General features: G+C 40.5%; 1 protein-coding gene across 1 annotated transcript; it reads left to right on the top strand.

The window, feature by feature from the left end:
• The first annotated feature begins 7326 nt into the window (after positions 1–7326).
• Positions 7327–21408, top strand: N4BP1 (NEDD4 binding protein 1). The gene is made up of 7 exons (XM_063167743.1): positions 7327–7596; positions 9205–10967; positions 15265–15395; positions 15786–15882; positions 17143–17250; positions 18758–18865; positions 20888–21408. The coding sequence occupies exons 1-7, from the start codon at positions 7354–7356 to the stop codon at positions 21216–21218; spliced, it is 2781 nt and encodes a 926-aa protein (XP_063023813.1). The 5' UTR covers positions 7327–7353; the 3' UTR covers positions 21219–21408.
• Positions 21409–22091: the final 683 nt, after the last annotated feature.

The raw sequence follows: 22091 nt of genomic DNA, 5'->3' as shown, positions 1-22091 counted from the left end.
GAGAGCTCAAATGCTGAAGAGCTTTTACAGGTGTCTCATTTGTTCTGCTTTTAAGCCACAGTAGACCCAATGACATCAATACTGTTAAGTCTTGATTTCCACCAGTGTAAGTGAAAAATAACCCCCAAATTCTTAAAGATATTGGAGACACTGAACTTCTCCTTTTCAAAGTAAACTACATAAATATTATTGAGTACATTGTTGCCTTTGATCTGACCTTCAGCACCTTTGTGACTATTCCTAAACATATCTAATCTTAAAACTGCTATCACCTACCTTTGTTCAAGGCTTGCAAAGTGAAATGGCTGCAGTTCACAAGTTCTTATGCCACAAAAATAACCAAAATTTAATCAGTAGGCAAAGCTAATGAGCTAACATGAACAGGCATGCTTTTCTTATTACTAAGTCCTATTTTATTACAAATCTTACCATGGCTGCTGTTATTTAGACAGAACTAGTGGGACCTTGCATGGATCATTTTCAGCTCAAAGCACAATGAAACACTGATACAAGAGGAACAATTTTACCTGATTCTTATGAGAATGCTTCTGCAGTAGAGTGTGAGAAATGAAAAAATTTTGTCGTTCTTTGCCAGAGCACACAAAACTGAAATTGCAGCACCTGTATATTGGGAAACATTTGGTTAGAACTATTTCTGCTCATTCATAGTAACTTTACAACTCATTCAATAAGAGAAAAAAATGTTCATGATGGTTTACTGTTTCAAAATGAACTGGACCCAAGACAGGCTCAGTGATGAGGTTTAGCAAAATAAAAATTCTATTCAAACTTGTAAGATTATATGTCATAAACATATGTATCATGTTTTCCCAAGAGTATATTTTCAACTGAGCTCAGAAATCAGGTTCCATCCCAGATTTTTCTTTTTCTCTTTACTATTGATGGTTTCTAGCAGGAAGTTTGGCCCCCACAGTACTGCCTCAGTAACACTGGTTCAGGTTTGCAGCATGGCTATGCTCTTCTAATAAAAAATAAACAATAATATAAATCTCCAGGGAGTAACTGGACTTAGAAGTAGATTTAAATAAATATATAATGTTCTAGGGTCAAAGGAGATGATTTTAAACCAGTCAAGAGTAGGCATTTTCCAGGGAGGAAATTCAAATAATTGCATTTTATTTCTAAGGAAAAATTGTATTTAACTGTACTAAAATACAGCTCAAATGCCACTGGGGACAGTCCTGACTTATACATGTTGCTACATACCTGATGGAAGTGTGCTGTTTGAGGATTTAATAGTCTGGAGAAGGCTGCAAACTGACAGAACAGCAGTGTGAAAAGGTGGATAACATGAATGACAGAGGTTCAAAAAATCTTTTCAGTCATATAAAGCAAATTACCTCCAACTTATTTTTCCTAGATAATGATGTAGGACTCTCCAATAAATACTAATGCTTATAGTGGAATAAGCTGAAATTGGATGGTATCATTCTGAAAACATTTTACTGTTTTTCTACCACTGTGAAAGCAAGCACATAAATGAAGGCATCCCATTTCTCTAAATATGCTTTCTAAATGTTAAAGGGTGGAAGCAATTTCCAGAGGTCTCTGTCTAGAAAAAGCCTTCCACTGATATTTAACTGAACTGCCTTTGCTCTGAGACATGCAATAAAATACACTGGAATAAACTGTAAATGCATCATTGTGCTTTATGTAAAGAAAATCAGCTTAATTTGCTTTTTTCACCACTATTACACAAGCCTTGCATGCCCAGTTGATGCAACTAAAATTTTATAGCCATTTTTAGAAATATTCTGATTTACATCATCAAGCCTTATTCTCACAGGAAGCCTGTGAGTCCAATTTTTGACTGCAGTGTTTTCATATACCCCTCAAGAGAGGATCAATTGCAGTGTAAATATATCAGAAACATCTTCACACACTTAGTGTAGAAATCACTGTACAGAAAGTCTGGCCCAGCTTACTCTGCATACACAAAAGTTAAAAAAAACTTGCTGTATTCAGAGGGAGCTCATCTGTAATTGAGGAAAAAATATTTCTCTATAGAAGAAAATATAAACCAAGTATTACCATACTGTTTCAGACATTAAAATAATACTGAAATTTAGGACCAGATTCTGGAAACCATTACTGAAGTAAATCAACATTTAGTCTGCTCAGCAGTCAAACTGAAGTGAGCAGGACCATACATTCAGGTGAATATTCACTTATCTTGGTCTTAACCTTAGAACAGTTAGATTTTGTGCAAGTTATCTGCAAACTGACAGCATTCAGACATAAACGTCTCTATACCTATTCTCATCCTGCTTTGCACAAATAGAAAAACAAAAAGCACATCACCCACGGTACGGCACGCTACAGACTGCAGCTTTTAAAAGCATTAAAAAGCCATTGTAAGCAATCTTCACAGCTCATTGCACCCCTTGTACCTTCAATTACTGGTGCAACTTCCCACCCACGCTGAAGCTGAACGGAACCTCCCAGAAGAGAGAGAACTCAGCTGCAAGGTCCTGTCCTGTTAGCAGTCAGCCACCTAACAGGTACAGCACATGCAAGCACATTGCTCAGCAGTTAACCATACCTAGTGCTTCACAGAAAAAAAAAAAAAAAAAAAATTAAATTCCAGTAGTCAGAGTAGTAGGAAAATGTTTATGAAAATTTAAAAAAAAACTTAATGATGCTCAAGAGTCTCACTTTTGATAACCTCTAAAAATTATTTGAAAGGGCTTTATGAAATCCCTAGATTTTAGCAAAATTAGCAAGAATGCTGCTTTAACTTTTGGTAGTTTGCAGAAACTTTGACAAAGTACTCTATTTTAAACTAACTTAGGGTGGCACCTGAGCATGGCTCACTTTCTGCACTGCTCAGAGCCAGCTGCATGGTGCTGCCACCCCTGCAGACACCAGCTGGCATTTCTGCAACTTGCTCAGTACTGTTCAATCCCCTCTCACAATAAAGATTGTACTCCTAGGTTATCATTTGTTCTGTCAGTCATCCAAGTGAAGCTGCAATGTTTACTGTGTGACGCAGCAGTCACACAGTGTGGAACCTTTAAAATTACAGGTAATAATATAGCTAAATATTTACATTAGAAAAAAGCCCCACAAAACTGTCTCCTGGAACATTTCCCAGGCTAAATAACAGTCTTTGCCAATACACCTGCAGCTTTTTGTAACTAATTAAGAAACTTGAGCCAACACACTCAAAAAGCCTCAAAAAATCCAAATGCAGAGTCCAGTACTTGAAAAAAAATACTACCCACTCTCAATAAATGATGCATGTGTAATTGCAGTACTTTTGTCTTTTCTTCCCTTTATAAAGACTTAATTATTTACAACAGGTTGTTTTGAAAGGAAACGGGTTATTTTGAAAGGAAACAGGTTATTTTGAAAGGAAATTGGAATTGAGAGAAGTAATTAATTCTAAAATTGAGGGATCAAATATGTTTCAGTTATAGAAACTATTAATTACAGAACTTATACCTTGGTTCATTTTCAAAAAGTTGGCCTCTTGAGATGAAACTTGATGATCTAAAGGTTCATTAAGATGGCAGCATTGCAATAAATTCTCCAAAAGGGAAACCTTCATCACCTTCTTAGTCACCAGGGTTTCAAGCACACATTAATGTCTGTCACACCATAACTATAACTGGGGACTTGAACAAGATGTAAAAGTTTGTCTCTATGAAGCATCTTAAATAATTCCATTTCAAACCATTTTTGGCTTTTTTCTCTGTAGTTCTGTAAACAACAAAAAAACCCAAAAGAAATTTAGTGTAAAAATGCACAATTTCCTAATGAGAATTTGGGGTTGCCTTAAGTTTTAAGGCTATATTATACACAAAACTTGAGGGCTCTAGTCACATAATTTCTGTATATTTCTTTCTGAAACACATAGAATTTATTTGAGGTATCTCTCTTGGAATATGCTACTATTTGTGCTAAGACTGCAAATTAAAGCTTTTGCTATTCATATTAATGCAGAACACTTCCTATACCCTAGTATTTTAAGCCCACATCCTGCAATCAAACAAATATTTAAATTTATGCATGCAAATAAGCCCACTGAAGACCATAATACTGAGGATCAGGGCACCATCTGTAAAGTGCATTCATAGACTCCATAGCTCATTTACCCAGCACAGGTCTGAAAAACAGTTTGGAAATTTGTTCTCCTCATTGTTTCAACAAGTCCAGCTCCTGTTTCAAGCATGCAGCCCAAAACCAAACTACTCAGGAAGGTCCAGTTTCATAAAATCACTCACAAAACCAATTTTCAATTGCAGAAATTCTAATAAAGAGCAAGCAGTTGCACCAGGCAGCTGAAGCAAGCTATTGTGAAACATCAAAAAAACCCCACACCTACTTACACATCACCATTACAGTATTTCCCCAACAGTAATGCAAATAATAAACTTGGCATCAGCTCACTTTCAGGAAAATCTCTAATATATCCTGCAGGTGTGCCAAGCAAAAAAGCAAGACCAGGCATTGGGTGTGTCAAATTCCTTCAGCTGCTACCAGCAAAATATTGCACTTTTCCATCTCTAAAATAAACTTACAAGATACAAGCAAAGATCCAGGAAAGTGAAACTTCCCCTGCAATTAAACAGAGTCTGCCCCTTTGGATTATTTACTGCAAAATAAATTCCTCCCACAGGAGGAAAACAAAATCATTCTTTCTCAACAAATCCACTTGGTAAGCAGCCTAATGTAAGATGTCAGAGAATTTCCAGTGTTCTCATCCTAGCTCACATATAGGGTTTGTACACCTGCATTTGTGCTTATGGCAAGAGGTTTGAAATTTCTCCTAAGTATGAGGAAGATTAAGTTGAGGCTGCAGTTCCGAAACAAAAAAAATAGGTAAAAATATTATATTTTTTCTAGTCTGTATCACAACAATGCAGGGAGAAAGTTCCAACTTGTTTTAATAATTGTCCCAGGTATACAACCATTAGTACACCTTTTCCATAGCATCTTTTTTTCCACCTCAAAAGGGCTTTATTTGTCTTGAATGTCACAATGTCGGGTGCTACCTAATCTCAGCAGGGTGGGTCATACAACCACAAACGCTCATACAGTGACCTCCCTGAGAGCAGCCTCAGAGCACTGTAATGCATTTGAATAGAGATTTATCAGGAATATATCTAGAATTATACTCATACAATAAATTCAGCAGTGAAACCGTGTTTTATAACATACAGCATGACACAACAGGCAACAAAAACCCACAGCACCAAGCATTATCCACATCATTCATGAGTCAGTGAGCCTTCTTTTATATGAGAGATTCCAAAAGGCTGTGTTGATGAAAATAAATTTTCTTTCTGCTTTTGAATGATATTTTGTGTCTCAAAATGCTGGCAATTTCATTTTTATTATGAAGTTCCTTGCTTAAAATATCGTTTTTAAGTAATAATAGCTAAAAGAAACGTTGGCTGCAGTGTCTGCGTTTTAACAGTGGATGGCACCAATCACCTCAGAAATTGCCTCCCTAAATGGTAGATTGCATTCTTATGTTTGAACTTTGTAGCATAATTCTACGGGAAAGCAAATAGCAAATGCCTAAACAACAAAAACAGGAAAAAAAATATTGTCTTCAGGAAAGTACTTCAGGGAAGCATCTTTCTTAAATATGACACTCCCTGACAAAACCATCCTGTGCAGAATGAGTGTTAGTGTGCAAATGCAGCCTGTGTACACAGATTTTTTTTTTTCATTTTACCACTGTCACAAATATTTTATTTGGCTCAAAGAATGACTTCAAATTCAGATCGGAAAGTATATATAGCAATATTTGGACATAAGCTTTTAGTGAGATTTTCCTATGGACTAAGAACTGCAAACTGTCATTTGCTTAAGAAGTTCTAATGGGGACACAAGTGGCTTTATAAAAATGATATTTCATATTTCTGTATTAAGCCTTTCCTGGTTAAACATACAAGTAGATTAAAACAATAAATGTACATTTAATTGCACAAGAATAAAACATTTCTTCAATGAACAGCTGCTAAAGTCTAACTTCACAGTGATGCTAAAGAGATGGCCAAAACATGCAGGAATCAAATAGTTCCAAGGGGAACTTGGAAGACACTAACCTGTGTCTGGGACGGTGTGAAAGGAGACATTTACTCCTTTGTACAACAGCTGGTCTGAATTGTCAGCTCCAGGCACTTAAAAATCAACAGCAGTCCCAGAAATACTTTTTAAGACCTAATCTTATCCTTCAGGTCTCTTTTACGGCTTGGGGATGGGGTGGAGGGCGCTAAGTAAAAATGCGCCCTCTATATTTTCCCAGCTATCAGAGTTAAAGATTTGGGGATGGGAGCTATACTTCTGTCCCCTGCCATCAGAAGGGATAAAGTTTGCATTTATTTTTAAATTAAATCCAAGTAGACAATACCAGAGCTGCCTGTGCCAAAGTTTCCCCGCCGGGCGGGCGGGAGCCTCTGGCTGTGGCCGCGGGGCGGGGAGCGGCCCCTCCGTGGGGCTGTGCCGGGCTACAAGGGCGATGAGGGCTGCAGGGAGCGCTCGCATTCTCCCGGGACACACAGATGGGGACGAGAGGAGCCGTGGGGCGGGGAACGACCGGGAGGCGGGGGCGGGGGGCGGGGGAGGCGGGGAAAGAGTGTCCGGGAGGCGGGGACAGGGAGGCCGTGAGGCGGGGACCGCGAGGCCGTGCCGTGAGGGCTCTGTGCGGTTCCGGGCCCCTCAGCAGCCAAGGCGGGAGCCGGTGGAGAATGGAGGCCGAAGGCAAAGCACCTCCTGGAGCGGTCCTGCAGAGGGTGACAAAGCTGCTCAAGGGACTGGAGCATGTCTCTTACGGGGAAGGGCTGAGGGAACTGGGCCTGTTCAGCCTCGGGAAGAGGCGACTGAGAGGGGACCTGATTAATGTGTATAAATATCTAAAGAGGGGATGCCAGGAGGACGGACCAGGCTCTGCTCCGTGGTGAAACTGATGCACAGGAAGTTCCGCCTGAATATGAGCAAGAATTTCTGTCCTGTGCAGTGGCTGCGCACTGGAACAGTTGCCCAGACAGGCTGTGCAGTGTGGAGCTGCCCCAGCAAGGCCTGGGCGCGGTGCTGTGCCGCGTGCCCCGGGACGGCCCGGCCTGGGCGCGGTGCAGTGCCGCGTGCCCCGGGACGGCCCGAGCGGGCATCCTGTCCCGCCGTGGCCCCGCCCCGCGGCCCTCAGGGGGCGGTGCGGCCCACACGGCGGCGGGGCGGGGCCAGGCCGCCGGTGCTAACCATGGCGGCGCGGCGGCGGGCGGGCGCTGCCCGGCGCCGTCGCGGGCCGATGACGCGGGTGGTCGGTGCGGCGTTTCCCGGTGTCGTTGTTCCCGGTGCGATGGGATTGTGCGCCCCGCGCTGATGGCGGCCCGCCGGACACCGCACGGCTCCGCGCCGGAGCCCAGGGTGGATGAGTTCACCGTCCCCGCCGAGAAGAGCCGCCTCCTGGAGCGCAGCCGGGACCGCATCGAGGGCTTGTTCGAGGTGCGGCTGGCCGTGCTGGGGGCGCAGGGGGACTGGCGGCCCGCGCTGCAGCCGCCCAACGCCAGCGCCAGGATCTGGGTGCAGCTGGCGGGCTGCACGAAGGCCGTGAGCAGCGCCAAGGTACGGGGCCCGGCGGGGCGCTGGGGCCGGGGGTAGCGGGGCTGGCGTGCGGAGGGGCCCGCCGGACCGGCACTGCCGGGACCGCGGCTTGGAGGAAGAAGGGGTGGGGAAAAACCGAGTAGCCCAGGAGGAAACAGAAACTGCGCTGCCTTGGCAGGTGGGTGTGTGCCCGGTGCCAGGGAGTCTCCCGCCGTGTTGACATAAGCGCAGGGAATAAAGCGAAACAACTCAGCTGGGAAGAGCGAAGTTCACGGGCAGTGCGTTATGAAATGGCCCGGCCCGCAGCTGAGGGGGAGCACCGCTGGGGATGGGCCGAGGTTTGTTTTAAAGCGAGATTAAAATGTTTCGCTTTCCTTCTTCCTCCCGGAGACAAGAAATTCCTCGGAGTTGTTTGGGCGTTGCCGTGTTTTGCCTTACGGACTTCGCTTATTCTGTGGCATTTAGCGGCTCGTTGGCAAAGCTCTCTCTAAAGCTTAACGCATTTATTATTTCCTTCGTATAAAAGTTGTCAGATCTGAACAGTTTCACCAGGCTGGAGCAGATAGTTCTCTTTTCAGCCCAGCTGTGATGAGTTAAGAGAACTGTCTATGCGGGGTGTGTCTCAGAGGGGGCAGTAGTTGCTGTGGAGTATCTTCTCGCGTGTTAAATGTCTTGCACAACTAAACTTTGGGGGGAGTTTCTCGGCGGTGATGCTGAAATTTATATTACTCATAATGAGCCTGGCAAGTACAGCTGTTGTGATGAGAAGTTTGATGTGAGCAGTAGCTAGGCTGAAGGTGCCTTTCCAACCCAAAATCTCGATGTATGGGCGTTGAGCGGATCCATCCGGAGCGTGTGTTTTGTGACTGATTTCAGGCAAAAACTTGATTGCTTACCTGTGTCATACACGTGTTCCTCAACGTGTTCCTTCAACAGAAGGAGGCAGTTTGGGAAAAATAATACTATCTGAAAGAAGAAATAGTATACTGTATTGACCGAGTTTTGGACTCTTGACACATTTAAAACTACTATAAGGTAGTATAGTGAATTTACCTTTACCTGTAGTAGTTTACAGATGGCAGAAATAGCATTGGGATTTTTTTTTTTTGTTTGTTTGTTTGTTTGTTTGTTTTTTTTCTTTTGTGTTTGAAAATCTTTAACTTCACAAACACAGAAGTATCTGGAGAAATATAGGATGGATGCTAGCATTGTAAGCCTTAGGAAATGTACTTTGAAACTTTTTAGAAGTTCAGGTTTATGGACTAGGTAGAACCCTAGTGAAAGGCACTTATTCACAAAGAGTTCTCTTTGACCAAATAATAGGGATAGGAAAATAAATCTCTTCTGACAGTCTCTTAAACTGTTTGATCTACAAATTTTGTTACCTGTTACTATCAGGTATAAACAAGAAAATATAAAAGAGCCTTCTGTGAGATCTATTTAAAAATTATTTTAGATATTGGTGTTTTATTTCTATTGTCCTGTTTACTGGTAGTGTTTACTGTCTCACATGACTTATGCTAAGTTTGCTTTGTTTTCTAATGTTTCTGTCCATTACTGACCTAGTAAATACCAATGGGATATGTTGGGATTTCACAACTATTCACTCTGCTCTCTTTCTCCCCTTAGGAGTACATCAAGGGAGTGTGTGAACCTGAGCTAGAAGAAAAGGAGTACTACCCAAAGGACATGCACTGCATCTTCGTTGGTGCACAGAGCCTGTTTCTCAACAGCCTTATTCAGGATACCTGTGCTGATGTAACAGTGCTGGAAATGGGATTGCTCAGTATTAAGGGGGGTGCAGAAGCTGTTGTTATGGCACAAAGTCATGTGCAGCAGTTTGTGAAGCTTTTTGAGAATAATGAAAGTTTGTTAAACGACAGTGAATCAGAGGTTAAAAAGCAGTTCAGACAATTTGTGGAAGCACATGCAGATAAGTATACAATGGATTTACTGATTTTGCCTAGTGCACTAAAAAGAGAGCTCCTAGCTCTCACCCAAATTGCTGTTTCTGAAGGGAAGACTGATATAATAGACCTCACAGGTTCTGACAGCCCACAGCAACTTGGACAGAGCAGCACCTCCAGAGTCACCTCTGCTGCAAACAGAGACGGAAGGGCAGGTGGGGAGGAAGCAAGAAGCAATGCTGGCACACCTGTAACTGAGCTGACAAAACAAATGGACACTGTGCTTTCTGATGCTTCTGAAACAAGATTTGTTCCCATAAAGGACCCTCTGTTAGAGGCAGTGGCCTTTAAAGAGAGGCAGTCATGTAAAAGAAGGTCCTCTGATGAGGAGGAAAGGCTCCCTAAAAAGCATTTCTCTTTGGAAAAGGATCCACAAGTAAAATCTGCTTTACACAAGAATCCTTCGGACCCTGATGCAGTTATTGATCTGGTTTTGGATAGCTGCATTGAATCAGATGGTCCTACTTACTGCCTTAAAGAAGGTGATGCTCTCACTGAGGAAATGGAATATAAGATTCTTGTGAACTTTTTCAGAACAATGGGATATTCCCAAAATATTGTAGAAAAGGTTATCGGTATCCTAGGACAATCTACGGAACCGTTACTATTGCTAGAAGAAATTGAAAAGGAAAATTTGAAGTTTAAAAAAGAACATGAACAGTCGTCTCAAAAGCCTAGAACTGTCAGCGTTCCTTTAGGAAATAATGTAAATAATTCACAAAAGCTAGAAGACAAAGGCATTTCTGGGAATAAAAGTCCACTTAAATCCAGCCATACTTCAAAGGAGACAAAAAATGAATATCACCAAGTGAGAGGTGCTTCAGACACACAAGTTGGTGCAGAAGATAAAATGCATAGATTGGTATGCAAATCTTCTCCTCCTCCCAGCAAAAATTCAGTTCTGTGCTATAAACAGAGAGATGTTTATGGCCCCGGTAAGAATCACAACCCAAGGTTAAGCAGTGTAGAAACTGACAGTGGGGTGACTTCCAGCGCTGTGCACGCCGGAGCTCTAAAAGATGTTGGCTTTGTAGCCAGGGGGAGCTCAGATGTGCAGCATATCTCAAGTAAGAGTAAAACTGCATTTCAGCAAAAAACTGCAGGGCCCTCAACTGTACAGACCAGCCAGGCTGGTTCTGAGGAGCAGCTGGGACACTGCAGCTCTTCCCAAGCCAGGCCTCTCCACCAGCGCCTTTCCCAAACCTCGCATTGTGACAATCCTGTCCCAGACCGGGTACTGTCTTCACAAAAACACCCTTCAAATCCAGACAGACACACAATGGGACCGCATCCAGATCATTCAGTTACTGGAGTTCAAAGATTTTTGGACTCTCTGAAGAAGCCATACAAACTGGAGTTGATAAATGAGCCTGGAAAACCATATCTAAAACATATAATTATTGATGGAAGCAATGTTGCAATTTCGTAAGTATTTTTCTTTTCAGCTATCCTTTTATTAACAGTTCACTGAACTTTCAGATGAAATGGGGGATAAGAGGTTGCAGTGGCATGTGTTAAGGTTTTGCTAGCTAGGTTTTTGTGTGCATGTACACAGTTGTGCCATTTCAGTGTAACCTGATTTGAATCACCAGTGTTGAGCTCAATGTAACACTTCAGTCAGAAGTAATCTCAGGGCAAGCTTTGCTCTGTTGCAATCAGTGTTATCATGAAGTTTAATTTGCTTTGCCAGTGCCTAACAATGAGGCTAAATTATTGTCAACTTAAGTGGTTTGGGGGAATTTTTTGTGCTCTTAACATCTTGTAGTCTTAAAGTGGAGGTTCTTATCTAATAGTGACATATTTCTCATCCAACAGCATTGCTTGGATCCTGTTATGCTTTGCAAATGTGTATATGTATATTTATCAACTCTGAATGTGCATTGCTGAGGTTCCAATATTTCCTTCATGCACCCTGGTGGATTGGCTGCACACACCCCACACTGGAGTAGGGCATAGTAGCTGGGTGCTACTGACATGGAGTCTATATGGGCTATATAACATCTGGTGTCTCCTACCCAACCAAATGAAAACTGGTTATGAGACATAAAGGACAGAGCTGCCTCAAAACAGCAGAACCATTGAGATATTCAAATGTCCTACTAAATAACCAGTGCTTGGGGGGCTGTTGGTTTGATCCTGGAGGTAATTCTGCAGCTTCCCTCTGGCTAAATAATGCCTCATTTGTTTCTTGCATTTCATAAAGTGAAGAGTTGTTTGCAAAATTGCTTTGAATTGTTCTCAGTTTTACTGCTCAATACCTTGAGAACTGCTTCCATGCCTGTGCTGGTTCAGGGTTCTTTTGGCCCCCTTTTTTGATGGGGCTGTGGTATTAATGCATTACCCACATGCATAGAGTAATGCTGTATGGGTTCCTGAATCAGTGCTTGCCTCATAAGTCTAGAAAGCTGCAAAAGCTGTAGAATATTTTCGTTTGACACGTGCAGCTCATTGATCTGTTATCACATTGTCTCAGGGTGCCTGTGGGATGAGAGAATGTCCAGAGTTTACCCTAGCTACTAACAAGTAATTTTTTTTTAATTGCCTGGTTTTGTATGCTGAAAACAGGCCTTTTGAAGGCAGACTGCAATATCCAGTTGTTGGATCATTGAATTATATTAAAATGTGGAAGAAACTCAGAATGAAAGAATAATTGAATGGAATTATATCTTCCTAGAATAGTTTGTAAATAATATGTACTTGTGGTGGTGCATCCAATCAGAAACATCAGGTACCCAAACAAGGTGGGAAGCAAAGGGTAAACAATTATCCTTTGAAGCCTTGGTAAACTGTTTACCTGAATCATAGCCCAGGTGGAGGGGCACCATTGCTCCTACACTTTGGGAAAGAAAGCCCAGGAGTTACTGGGTTGGGTTGTGGCCAGGGGGACCCTTCCTGCTGGCCAAAGTCAGTCCTCCCGTGGCCCTGGAGCCAGCAGTCCTGAGTGAGGCCCTGTGAGCTCTCCTGGGGCTCAGCAGCTGTGCCAGCACCTCCCTGGAGGGGGGGACACTGCTCAGAGCTGCCAAATCCTCACCTTTGTCATACTCAGAGGACTGTTCCTGGTGTCAGAGCTCCCACACACCTCTCCACGTTTCCTGAGGTGTGACCCTTGTCGGTTGGGAAATGCAAAGGGACTTCTGGGAGCATCTCACGCTGAGTGGAATTTGTTGATGAGTTCCTTTAGGCACCGGGAATTAGATGTTCACATTGTGTACCTGTGTGTGTACTGATCATGGTGTGAATGGTACTGCCTCAAATCTACCATTAAGTCATTGTTACCACTACAGCCAGCCCTATGGAATTGCTTTGTCAATGTCAAAGTACCCCATGATTAAGTGCTGCTAAACCCTTTTGCACCCTTATCTTGGCATCCATTTGCTTTGCACCCTCACCCCCTTCTGCATTTCTGGCTTCTGTGTAAATCAGTGCAAACTGATTCTAATTTGATCTTTGTATGCCTTAACCTGTGCAGTAAATAATGAACTTACTCTTCACAAGTGCACAAGAGTGAATGTTGCCTCCAAACTGTGTGAAGCCATATTTTCACAAATTCACATCAAACCTTGCCTTTGGTGATACCTTTGACAGTGTTTCTTTAAGTAGCCAAACCACTCATTTGTGACAGTATTTACTTTAGTCACAAACCAAAGGGAAAGTGTTACATGACCCAGAAGGCAACCTGCTCTTTGCTGCTTTGTGCTGCTTGTGATCATATTTTGTTTAATTTAGGAAATACCTTTGTAGGGTCTTCACAGGATTTTAAAGAACTGAGACAGGCAAAGGCAGTATTTGCAATGGCATTTGGAGAACAGATGCAGTCTTTGAGATGGATATCTTGAAAAGACCATCTTGCTGTGGTGATTTGCTGTCCCTCCAGGTGTTTATCTAACTCAGTTAAAACACTTCTAATTTAATTTAGCTTAGCAGTGACATATTTTTTCATGTTATAGCTTACATTAATTCTACATGGTATTTGATGAAGTTGCTTCTATTCTCATGCTTTAAGTTGTAGCAGAGCAGAATTTTATGAACATTCAGGACAAATTGGCAGCTGGTTTTCTAAGCTTCAAAACATTTAAAAACCAGTACACTGTAGTTCAGCCAGCTTGGAGCTCTAAAACAGGAGGATGAACAAGCAGAGAAAGCATAAATTTTGACATGAATATTGAGACCTCTGCATTTCTTGAAGTCCAGTTGAGAACCATTAATTCGTTGAAAATATTTAACAGAGTTTTCCAATTTAATGAATAGGATGCCTAACTTAAATTATTGGTATGATGAGCATTTAAAGCTTATGTCCCATAAGGTATACAAAGAGTAACTCTTCTATGAAAATTGCTTTTTGTTTTTGACTGTTCTTGACACCAAGAATGCTTAATTGTATTAAGGGCAAGTGTGGCATAGTATTTTTTTTTCCTCTGGAAATCAGAGGAGTTAAATTTTTTTTTTGCCTTTTGTATTTAAGATATGGCTTATTCATTTTTCTGCCTGTCTACATAAAGAATTCCTCTTAAAATTCAGAGAACCTTAATAGGTTTACCTTTAGAAAAGCATATTTTTTTACAGAATTTACAAAACTGGAAAAGGATAAGTGAATGCTACTACAGGCTGAGTTTCACTGTAAAATATTTCCATGGAAATCTTTTAAAGATCATTATACTAGGAAGATTTCTTGATAGGATAAACTAGGGTTTAAAGATAGGATTCTGTTGAAAACTAGCAGGGCTCACTATTAGGGTTAATGATAAGCACTTGCCTATTATTTGGGAGACTGGTTTAAAAAAGGAATACCACTTGCTCACTTATTGTTAAAAGTACTTTGTAGTGATTTGGCATCTAATTCAAAACATAGATTATACACTATTTTGCAAGACATGCTTTGGCTGTTCATGCCATCAGTGCTCAATCGGTCTGTCTTTTCTAGGGAATCATATCTTTGTTTTGTCTAAGTGTAGCCTCTCTGGAAATGCTGGAGCCTGGTTAGACAGTTAATTGTGTCATGTGTTCAACAGGCAAGTAGGGTCACTGGGATAATTCCAGTTGGGAAGGGCCTCACAATTGAAATCTTTGTGTCCCCTCATTTTAGGCAGTTGCTGGTTTTTCTGGAAAGTCACTTAAGAGACTTGTAAAAGCAGATAATGAATGTCTTATCTTTTTTAATTGAGAAAAAGATTAATGCCAAGATACAGTGTTTTGAAAATGTTTCTCCAAAGAAATTTCATTATTTTGCTTCAGAGCAATTGTTCAGACTGTTGAAATGAAGAGAGAGGAGGCCCTAGTGGTTATCAATGAGTTGTTCAGATGTAATCCTTGGTAATCAGTCGAACCAAAGGTGTTCTATTTTGTAGTAGGACTGTATTTGGAACTACTACAATATTGGATTATTATCGTTTTAATCTATACTCAATAGAGTTCAGAAACCATCACTATGGGCCTCTTTTTTTAAAGCTAAACCCACTTCTGATTACTCCATTGTTGTTGTGCCCAGGAAACTGAAAGGAGACTGAGCCATGAAGTTGCCAAGTGATGTATTTGTTATCTTCTGCTGAAGAGCTCTTTTCCATTTAGAACATTCCTTGTCTTTAACACCATCTGCCTTTTCTTTTCCTGAGGCTCTGTGTGAGACTTTCAGCTTCACTTTGCAAGGTTTTGTTCCATTTTCTTTGTTTTCCTGGTAGTAAAACCCTAGTGAATTTAATCTCCCTTCTTTTTGTTTCACTCTCAGTCATGGTCTGAGGAAATTCTTCTCCTGTCGAGGAATTGCAATAGCTGTTGACTACTTTTGGAAACGTGGCCACAGAAATATTACTGTGTTTGTTCCACAGTGGAGAACAAGACGTGACCCTTCCATTACAGGTGAGGGACATTTCCTAATGTTTCCTTAATTAAAGCAGACTGTAACTTTTTCTTTGGGACTTCTGTGAAGAATAACTGGAGAAGAAATGATTCATCAAATGTTGAGCAGGAGCAATCTGGCTGCTCAGCGTGAATAATTGGGTTTGCATACCCAGTGTGAGAGATCCTGAAATGCTCTTTAGGCTAGCAGGTGTGCCATCAGTGGAGGCCTTTTTGGGTTGGTTTTTGTTTGCTCTTTAATTTCTAGTTTTGACCTCCCTTTTCTCCTTTTTTATATGAGCAATTCATCACCTATCAATGACATTTCTCTAGCTTAATTGGTACAAAAAATAGCCCATCTTCTCTCTGGTAATTTTATCTCAAACTAATTGTCAAATCATGTTTTAACAGAGCAGAATTTCTTAACACAGCTCGAGGATGTTGGAATATTGTCTTTAACCCCTGCAAGGATGGTTTTAGGAGCAAGAATTGCTGCTCATGATGACAGGTACAGAATATGTGTAGTTTTAAAGTCTTTTTGAACATCTGAATAATGGTTGTAAAAGCTCAATATTTCATGAGCAGTTCTGTTAGCTTGTTCTGCAACCTTTCTAGACAGAGCTAAGCATCCAACTTAAGACTGAATTTTACATCTGTTGCATTATTTCACTGTTGTAGGAAACACTATTATGTTTTCAGAAAGTCATGGAGAACTACAAATTTTCATGGCAATTAAAAAAAAAGGCTATCTGAAGAAATTAATCCTCCAGTAATGTTTTTATGCTTTCCTGGTCATCATTCTATCCCTGATCTGCCTTTTATTCTTGGGGCATAAATCAGCTGCTGATCAGAGAGCATTTAGCTCCATTTTCTTCTTGATGCCACGTTGGTACACAGACCTTGCTGTGTGTTTGGAGCAGTGTATTTGTAACAATGCATAAGCCAGTGAACCTCCAAGTTAATTTGACCACCAAAGATCAACTTTAAAATGTGGGGATCATCTGTCAGTGAACAAGACACAGTAAGCTTTAGCAGTCTGTGGCAGTTTCCTAGTACTTCATTAATGTTTTATATATACCCAGCCTTTCATAAGAAATGCTCTGGCAGTGCAGTTGAGATTACTGTGGAAATAAATGGTATAATAACATATTTGCACTTTTGTTAAAAGCATGCACTTTCCTTTAAAAGGACACCATCCATTATCTTGTGGCTAAAATTGATTCAAATGGCAAAAAATGTATTTTCAGAGACATTATAAAAGAAAGCAAACATTTTTTCCTTAATAAATCAGTAGTTGTTTTGTCATAGTTTAACAGAAGGGTTTTTAAGAGGTTGACAGAGCAAACAACTAATGTGCAGAACACTGACTTGCAGAACACAGTCATTAATGCTAAGCAAAAAAGTTTATGGCGATGAGTTTGTGTTGGATTGTGTAATAAATACTGTACTGCATAAAGCATGCCATTTACCTGTGCAAATATTTAGATCATGGGGTTTGGGGGCTTTTGTTTGTGTGGGATGGTTTGTTTGGGTTTTTGATGGGGAATAAAACATCCCATGAAAACTCTGCACTAAATAAGTGCATGCTACCCAAAACATTGTTGTAAGTTTAAGGTGGGTAAAAACAGAGTCATTTCCTGGTAATGAAGGTGCTTGTTTTCATGCAAATAGATTACTTTGGGATGATGAAATGTTTAGTTTTTTTAAGCCTTTGGATTGTTTTCAGCAAAGCAAGCTATCTTAGTGATCTTTGAAATTAATTTTACAGATTTTTGTTACACCTTGCTGCTAAAACTGGAGGTGTTATTGTGACTAATGATAACTTCAGAGAATTTGTGACAGAATCATTTGCCTGGAGAGAAATTATTCAAAAAAGGTAATTTTTGAATTTCTGTCAAGTCTTAAAAGGATGTCTGTCCTTGCAGTTGTAGGCATTCTACCTACATGTGGGATTTTGCTATCTGTAATTAATCTGTCATGCAGTTCTGCTAGATCCAAATAAAGTACTCTGTGACTCACTGTGGTGATTCATGGCCTTACAGTCATGTGTTGAGTAGTCCAATATCCTTGTTATTCATATATTCTGTCATGTATGAGTGCTAATTGCTCTCATAAGCAGTAGCTTGGTATAGCAGCATGTGTGTCACTTCTGAAGGTCAGTGTTGGATCTTGTTTGAGCAGTCCACTTCCACAGCCTCTCTTGTCTGAAAGCTCATTTTTTTCAGGGAGCCATGATAGCTGATGAGGATGTAGTGTCACTTTAATTATTCAGAATCAATCACTCTTTACTCAAGTGGGACAGACTGTCACAGCTAAACAAAATTAACACTTGTAGCATATCCATGTAGCCATTTCCCTGCAAGTGTTGTTCTTTGGGTTTAGATGAGTTCACTTAGTTGTCAAATATCCCTTCTTCATCTTGTGGACTTTGTTTCTGCTTGTTTCTTCTTGTTTATTGGGTTTGGGTGTTTGGGATTTTTTTTCCCAGTTTCAGTTAAATCAGGTTATTTTACTGCTGCGGTGTGATCTGTTAGTAAAATTCCCCACTAATCCCTCAGTGTCCCTGACATTTTCTGAAGGTACATATGTTACAGTGGCTGGGGTCAGTATAGCTCTAATGAAATAAGGAACTAAAGACTTGTCCTGGATTCTCACAGTATGGCTGTGAGACCATGGAGTTGATGCTGGCTAATCATGTATGCATTTACATCATTTCTTGAGTGAATTCTACCCAAGTCAGGTTCTGTTCTTCCACAGAACTTCAGCAAGTATACTTGATGTGGCATCTTGAGTCTGCGGTTTTTAAAGAGCTTATGTTAACATCTGCTATTAGTTTTACTTCTGGGGAAATTCCACTGTACCAAATCATCTCCTTACAGACAAATTTCACTTGAACTCGATTTGTTTTTTTTTTTTTTTAAATACAGATTTCTACCTGTCCCAAAGTGACTCCAGAGAAAAGGTTTTGTGTCTTAACTGTAAGCATTTAATGCTGTATTTGCTAGTTGTGTGGCTTTCTGCCAACACAGGCATTTCAGCTACATGACTGAAGATCCTTGCAAGGAAAAGGAGTTAAAACAACCAAAAAAATTCTGATCACCTGGAAAATTCCACCATAGTCTTGTTGCAAATCTTCAGTCATAAAACAGTTGCTGTAAAAAAAGAAAAGGGGAAAAGCTGTGTTCTGCAGTGTAATAGGGAGAATTCACAGCTCCCATGGAATTATTTTGACAGGGAATGCTGGTTGTGTCTTAGCTGGGTTTACTAATTAGTCTTTAGGGACTCCTGATGTGGTGTCTACTCTAAGGAAATTCATCCTGTGCTACAAAGGTGAAGGACAACAAGGGTGAAATACCTTGTTATTTAAAAGAACTCTCTTGCAGGTTGCTCCAGTACACTTTTGCTGGTGACATATTTATGGTTCCTGATGATCCTTTGGGAAGAAATGGACCCAGATTAGATGACTTCCTTCGAAGTGAAGGCTGTTCTAGGTATAAACACTGTTTTCACTTTTGTTTGACGCAGTTATTTCACATTTGAAATCAACTGTTCTCCTGCTTCACTCACACACCTGTAGAGCAGAGTAAAGTTAAGCAGGAACACTGTAGCATGTAGCAGTTTAACAAAAAAAAAACAACACATTTTTCCTGTTACTTCAGTTCATTCAGAAACTGCTGGTGACATTTGCCTCTGAGAGCTCTCTGAGAACTGAGATAAGTATGACAAAAGCTTCTTCTGAGATTTGTCTCTGGTGGCTTTCATGCACGGGTGTGTTAGCAGCACCCAGAGGTGCCAGAGGTGGGTGTGTGGTGTTAATTATCTGATGTTATCTACAACACCTTGGTTGGTCACTTCTTCATAGTGGGACAGTAGGTGCTACAAACACTCAGCTTTTCTGTCACGGGGACACACTTCACCTCAAGGCTGAGGGTACCTTGCTGTTGTCAAAACAATTTTTGAGGCATTGTTATTAAATCTTTGTATTTGATTAATAATTATAAATGTTAATGAACATAAATTGTTTAAGATTAATGTACTTCTTAAATGTGCACGTATTCAAACTATGAATTTGTTTTGCATGAACTGCCAAGATTTGAGGATTAGTTTGCTCTTTAGCAAAAGAAAATAGCATTCTGTTCTTTCACCAGTTTGGGAATTAGAAATGCTAAGAATTCTGAGGTGTAGTGAGAGGTCTTTTAAAAACAAGTGAGGTAACTTAAAAATTGTCAATAGAAAAGGCAAGCTATTCTTAGGATTAATACAAAGAATAAGCAAGAATCTCATCTATTGTAAACATTTGAGGAAAGTAGAACATTGTTATACCATAGATTACAAGCTGATTTGAAAATAAGTGTATTCACATTAAAAAAGCAAGTGCAGTGCTAGGACTCCAGAAGGAAATGGTGAGTATTCAAGCTCTTGTACAAAACCTTTGAGAAGAACACTGTGTTTTACCTGCCTGTGTCTGAGAGAAATAAAATGAAAACAGAGTGTACTGAGGTAGGTGAATGTGATGATTGTAGAAATGGAGAGTCTTTTGAAAAGACCACAGAAAAGCTTGGTTTCATATCTGTAAATTTGGAACTGGAACTAGGTTTGGGTGCTTGTTTTGGGGTTGGGCTGGTCGGGGGGACCAGGAAGAGCAGAGAAAAGCTGCCAGTAAAAAAGAGTTAATTTTATTCCTTCCTCGTGACTTTTCTACACGATTTAAATGATGCAGAAAGCATAAATGGCATCAGGAACTGCATCAGAAACTGGCAGAATCTTCAGCAATTAGAAAACCTTTCCGCACTGAGTAACTAGAGGTGTCATAACCCAAATGCTTTTAAAATAGAGCTCTTATTTAGGTGCTGTTTCCCTTGGTGGTAGGAAACTAGACTGTAACATGAGTTCCACTTCACATTTCTCTGGTATCTGCTGGCGTCTGAAGTAGACTCACCTTTATATTTTGTAGTGCTAGCAGTGCATAGATTAGCATAACTTTTTAAAGTTTGAAATGAAATTGCAATAATTAAGAGTATTCAAGTCCTGAGACTGCTAAAACAACTTCATTGCCCTGTTAAGGATACTATACAAGGGAAACAAGGCCTTGATCTAAATATGAGCACAGCTCAGTCCAGAGCAAAAGTACATGAGGAATTGTCTTGTGAAGCACTCTTGGAACTGGTCTGTCAGCATTTTCACATGCTCCATGTCAGTGTACATGTATTCAATTTATCTTTTTATCTATACCTTCATAAAATTTGCTGTAATCTGACAAGTAAAGGACTCACAGCATACTGAGGCTATTCCTGGGTGATATTAATGTTAATTGTGCTGGATTCATATTGAGAACTGTTATACCCTGTTTTGCTTCACTTTGAAAGAATGCTTGTCATTTGATTCCAGTCAGTAACTGGCTGAGCAGCAAGGATATTTAAATTATACACATTTGTCTCTTCTCTCTCATGTACAGAGAGAACTGCAGCTAGAATGTCCTTTAGCTTAATTAAAATTTTTATTTTGTTCCACAGAGATTCCTGGTCAACACACAAGGCTTTACAGAGCAGTGGACAATATTATTCTGAGACACCCTCTTTCCTCCCCAGAGTGAGCAGTAGCAGTCAACAGCCTGGAGGCAGAGTGTATGATGATCGTTCATCCCCATTGCTTCCATGGGAAGAAAACACAGAGCCTTGTCCAGCAATTCCACCACAGAGATCTCCCTCAGAAACAGCCCAGCTAAGAGAAGCCCTGATCAAAATTTTTCCTGACTATGATCAAAGGCAGAAGATTGATCAAATACTATGTAATCATCCATTCATGAGAGATCTTAATGCACTGTCTGCCATGGTGCTTGACTGAATGCTTCCACAGCTTTATATCACAACTGCTCTGACTAACAATTATCAATGTGAAGAAAAATGTTGCTCTTTTATGTTACTTTGTGAATATTAAAAACCTAATTTTATTTGTATAAACAAAGATATTTTTGTGTATGTTCTGTTGCAAATAGATGCCAGGTTTTGGTAAATTAAAAACTGCTGCTACTACAGATTTTTAGTAATATTTTCTATGGAAAAAAAAGTCTTCTGCTTCACTGGAGTTGCTTGTTAAAGCAGTTGCAGTACTCCCTTTTGAGCAGTGTTAGTGCTTTTTGCAGAACCCTTTTCCTGGAAGGCAGAATTCCCGTCGTTTGGAGACCCGCGCGTGGGAGCAGCTGCCAGCAGGTGGCGGCTGTGGGTCCGTGAGGAGCCCCGCGAAGGGCGTGACAATCCAAGGAAATCCATTTGCTCCTTCAGGCTGGGAGCGCTGTGTGGGGCGGTTAGAAGAGAAAGTGTGAGTTCACAGCTCTCATCGGGAGAAGGTGTTTTGAATTCTTTAAAAGATCTGAAATCTACCCTTGTTTTTAAATTGGAAATTATCTTGACTATCAGTATTCTTTCAGGGTAGTTTTAATATCTAACAATTGCACTGATTCCTTGTCTGTTCTAAGTGTGAATGGTGTGATGTTAACAGAATGAGACACTGTCTGTATAGAAATGGCTTTTTTGTGCAGACCTACAGCTGTAGTCAGCTCCACCTCTTTAGATATGTTCTGGGATTTATCCCAAAAAGTAAGGGGCAAAAAGGAAGATAATTTATAAAAGCTGACCAATAGGACCACTTTCTACAGCAGAGCAAAGTTAAGATTGTCTGTATCTCTGTACACACTTAAGTCTGTTACTCCTTCCTTTT

Source organism: Melospiza melodia, chromosome 13 (assembly GCF_035770615.1).
Source record: "Melospiza melodia melodia isolate bMelMel2 chromosome 13, bMelMel2.pri, whole genome shotgun sequence".
Classification (NCBI taxonomy): domain Eukaryota; kingdom Metazoa; phylum Chordata; class Aves; order Passeriformes; family Passerellidae; genus Melospiza; species Melospiza melodia.
Note: the sequence above shows the minus strand (reverse complement) of the source record. Positions and strands in the feature narration are given on the sequence as shown.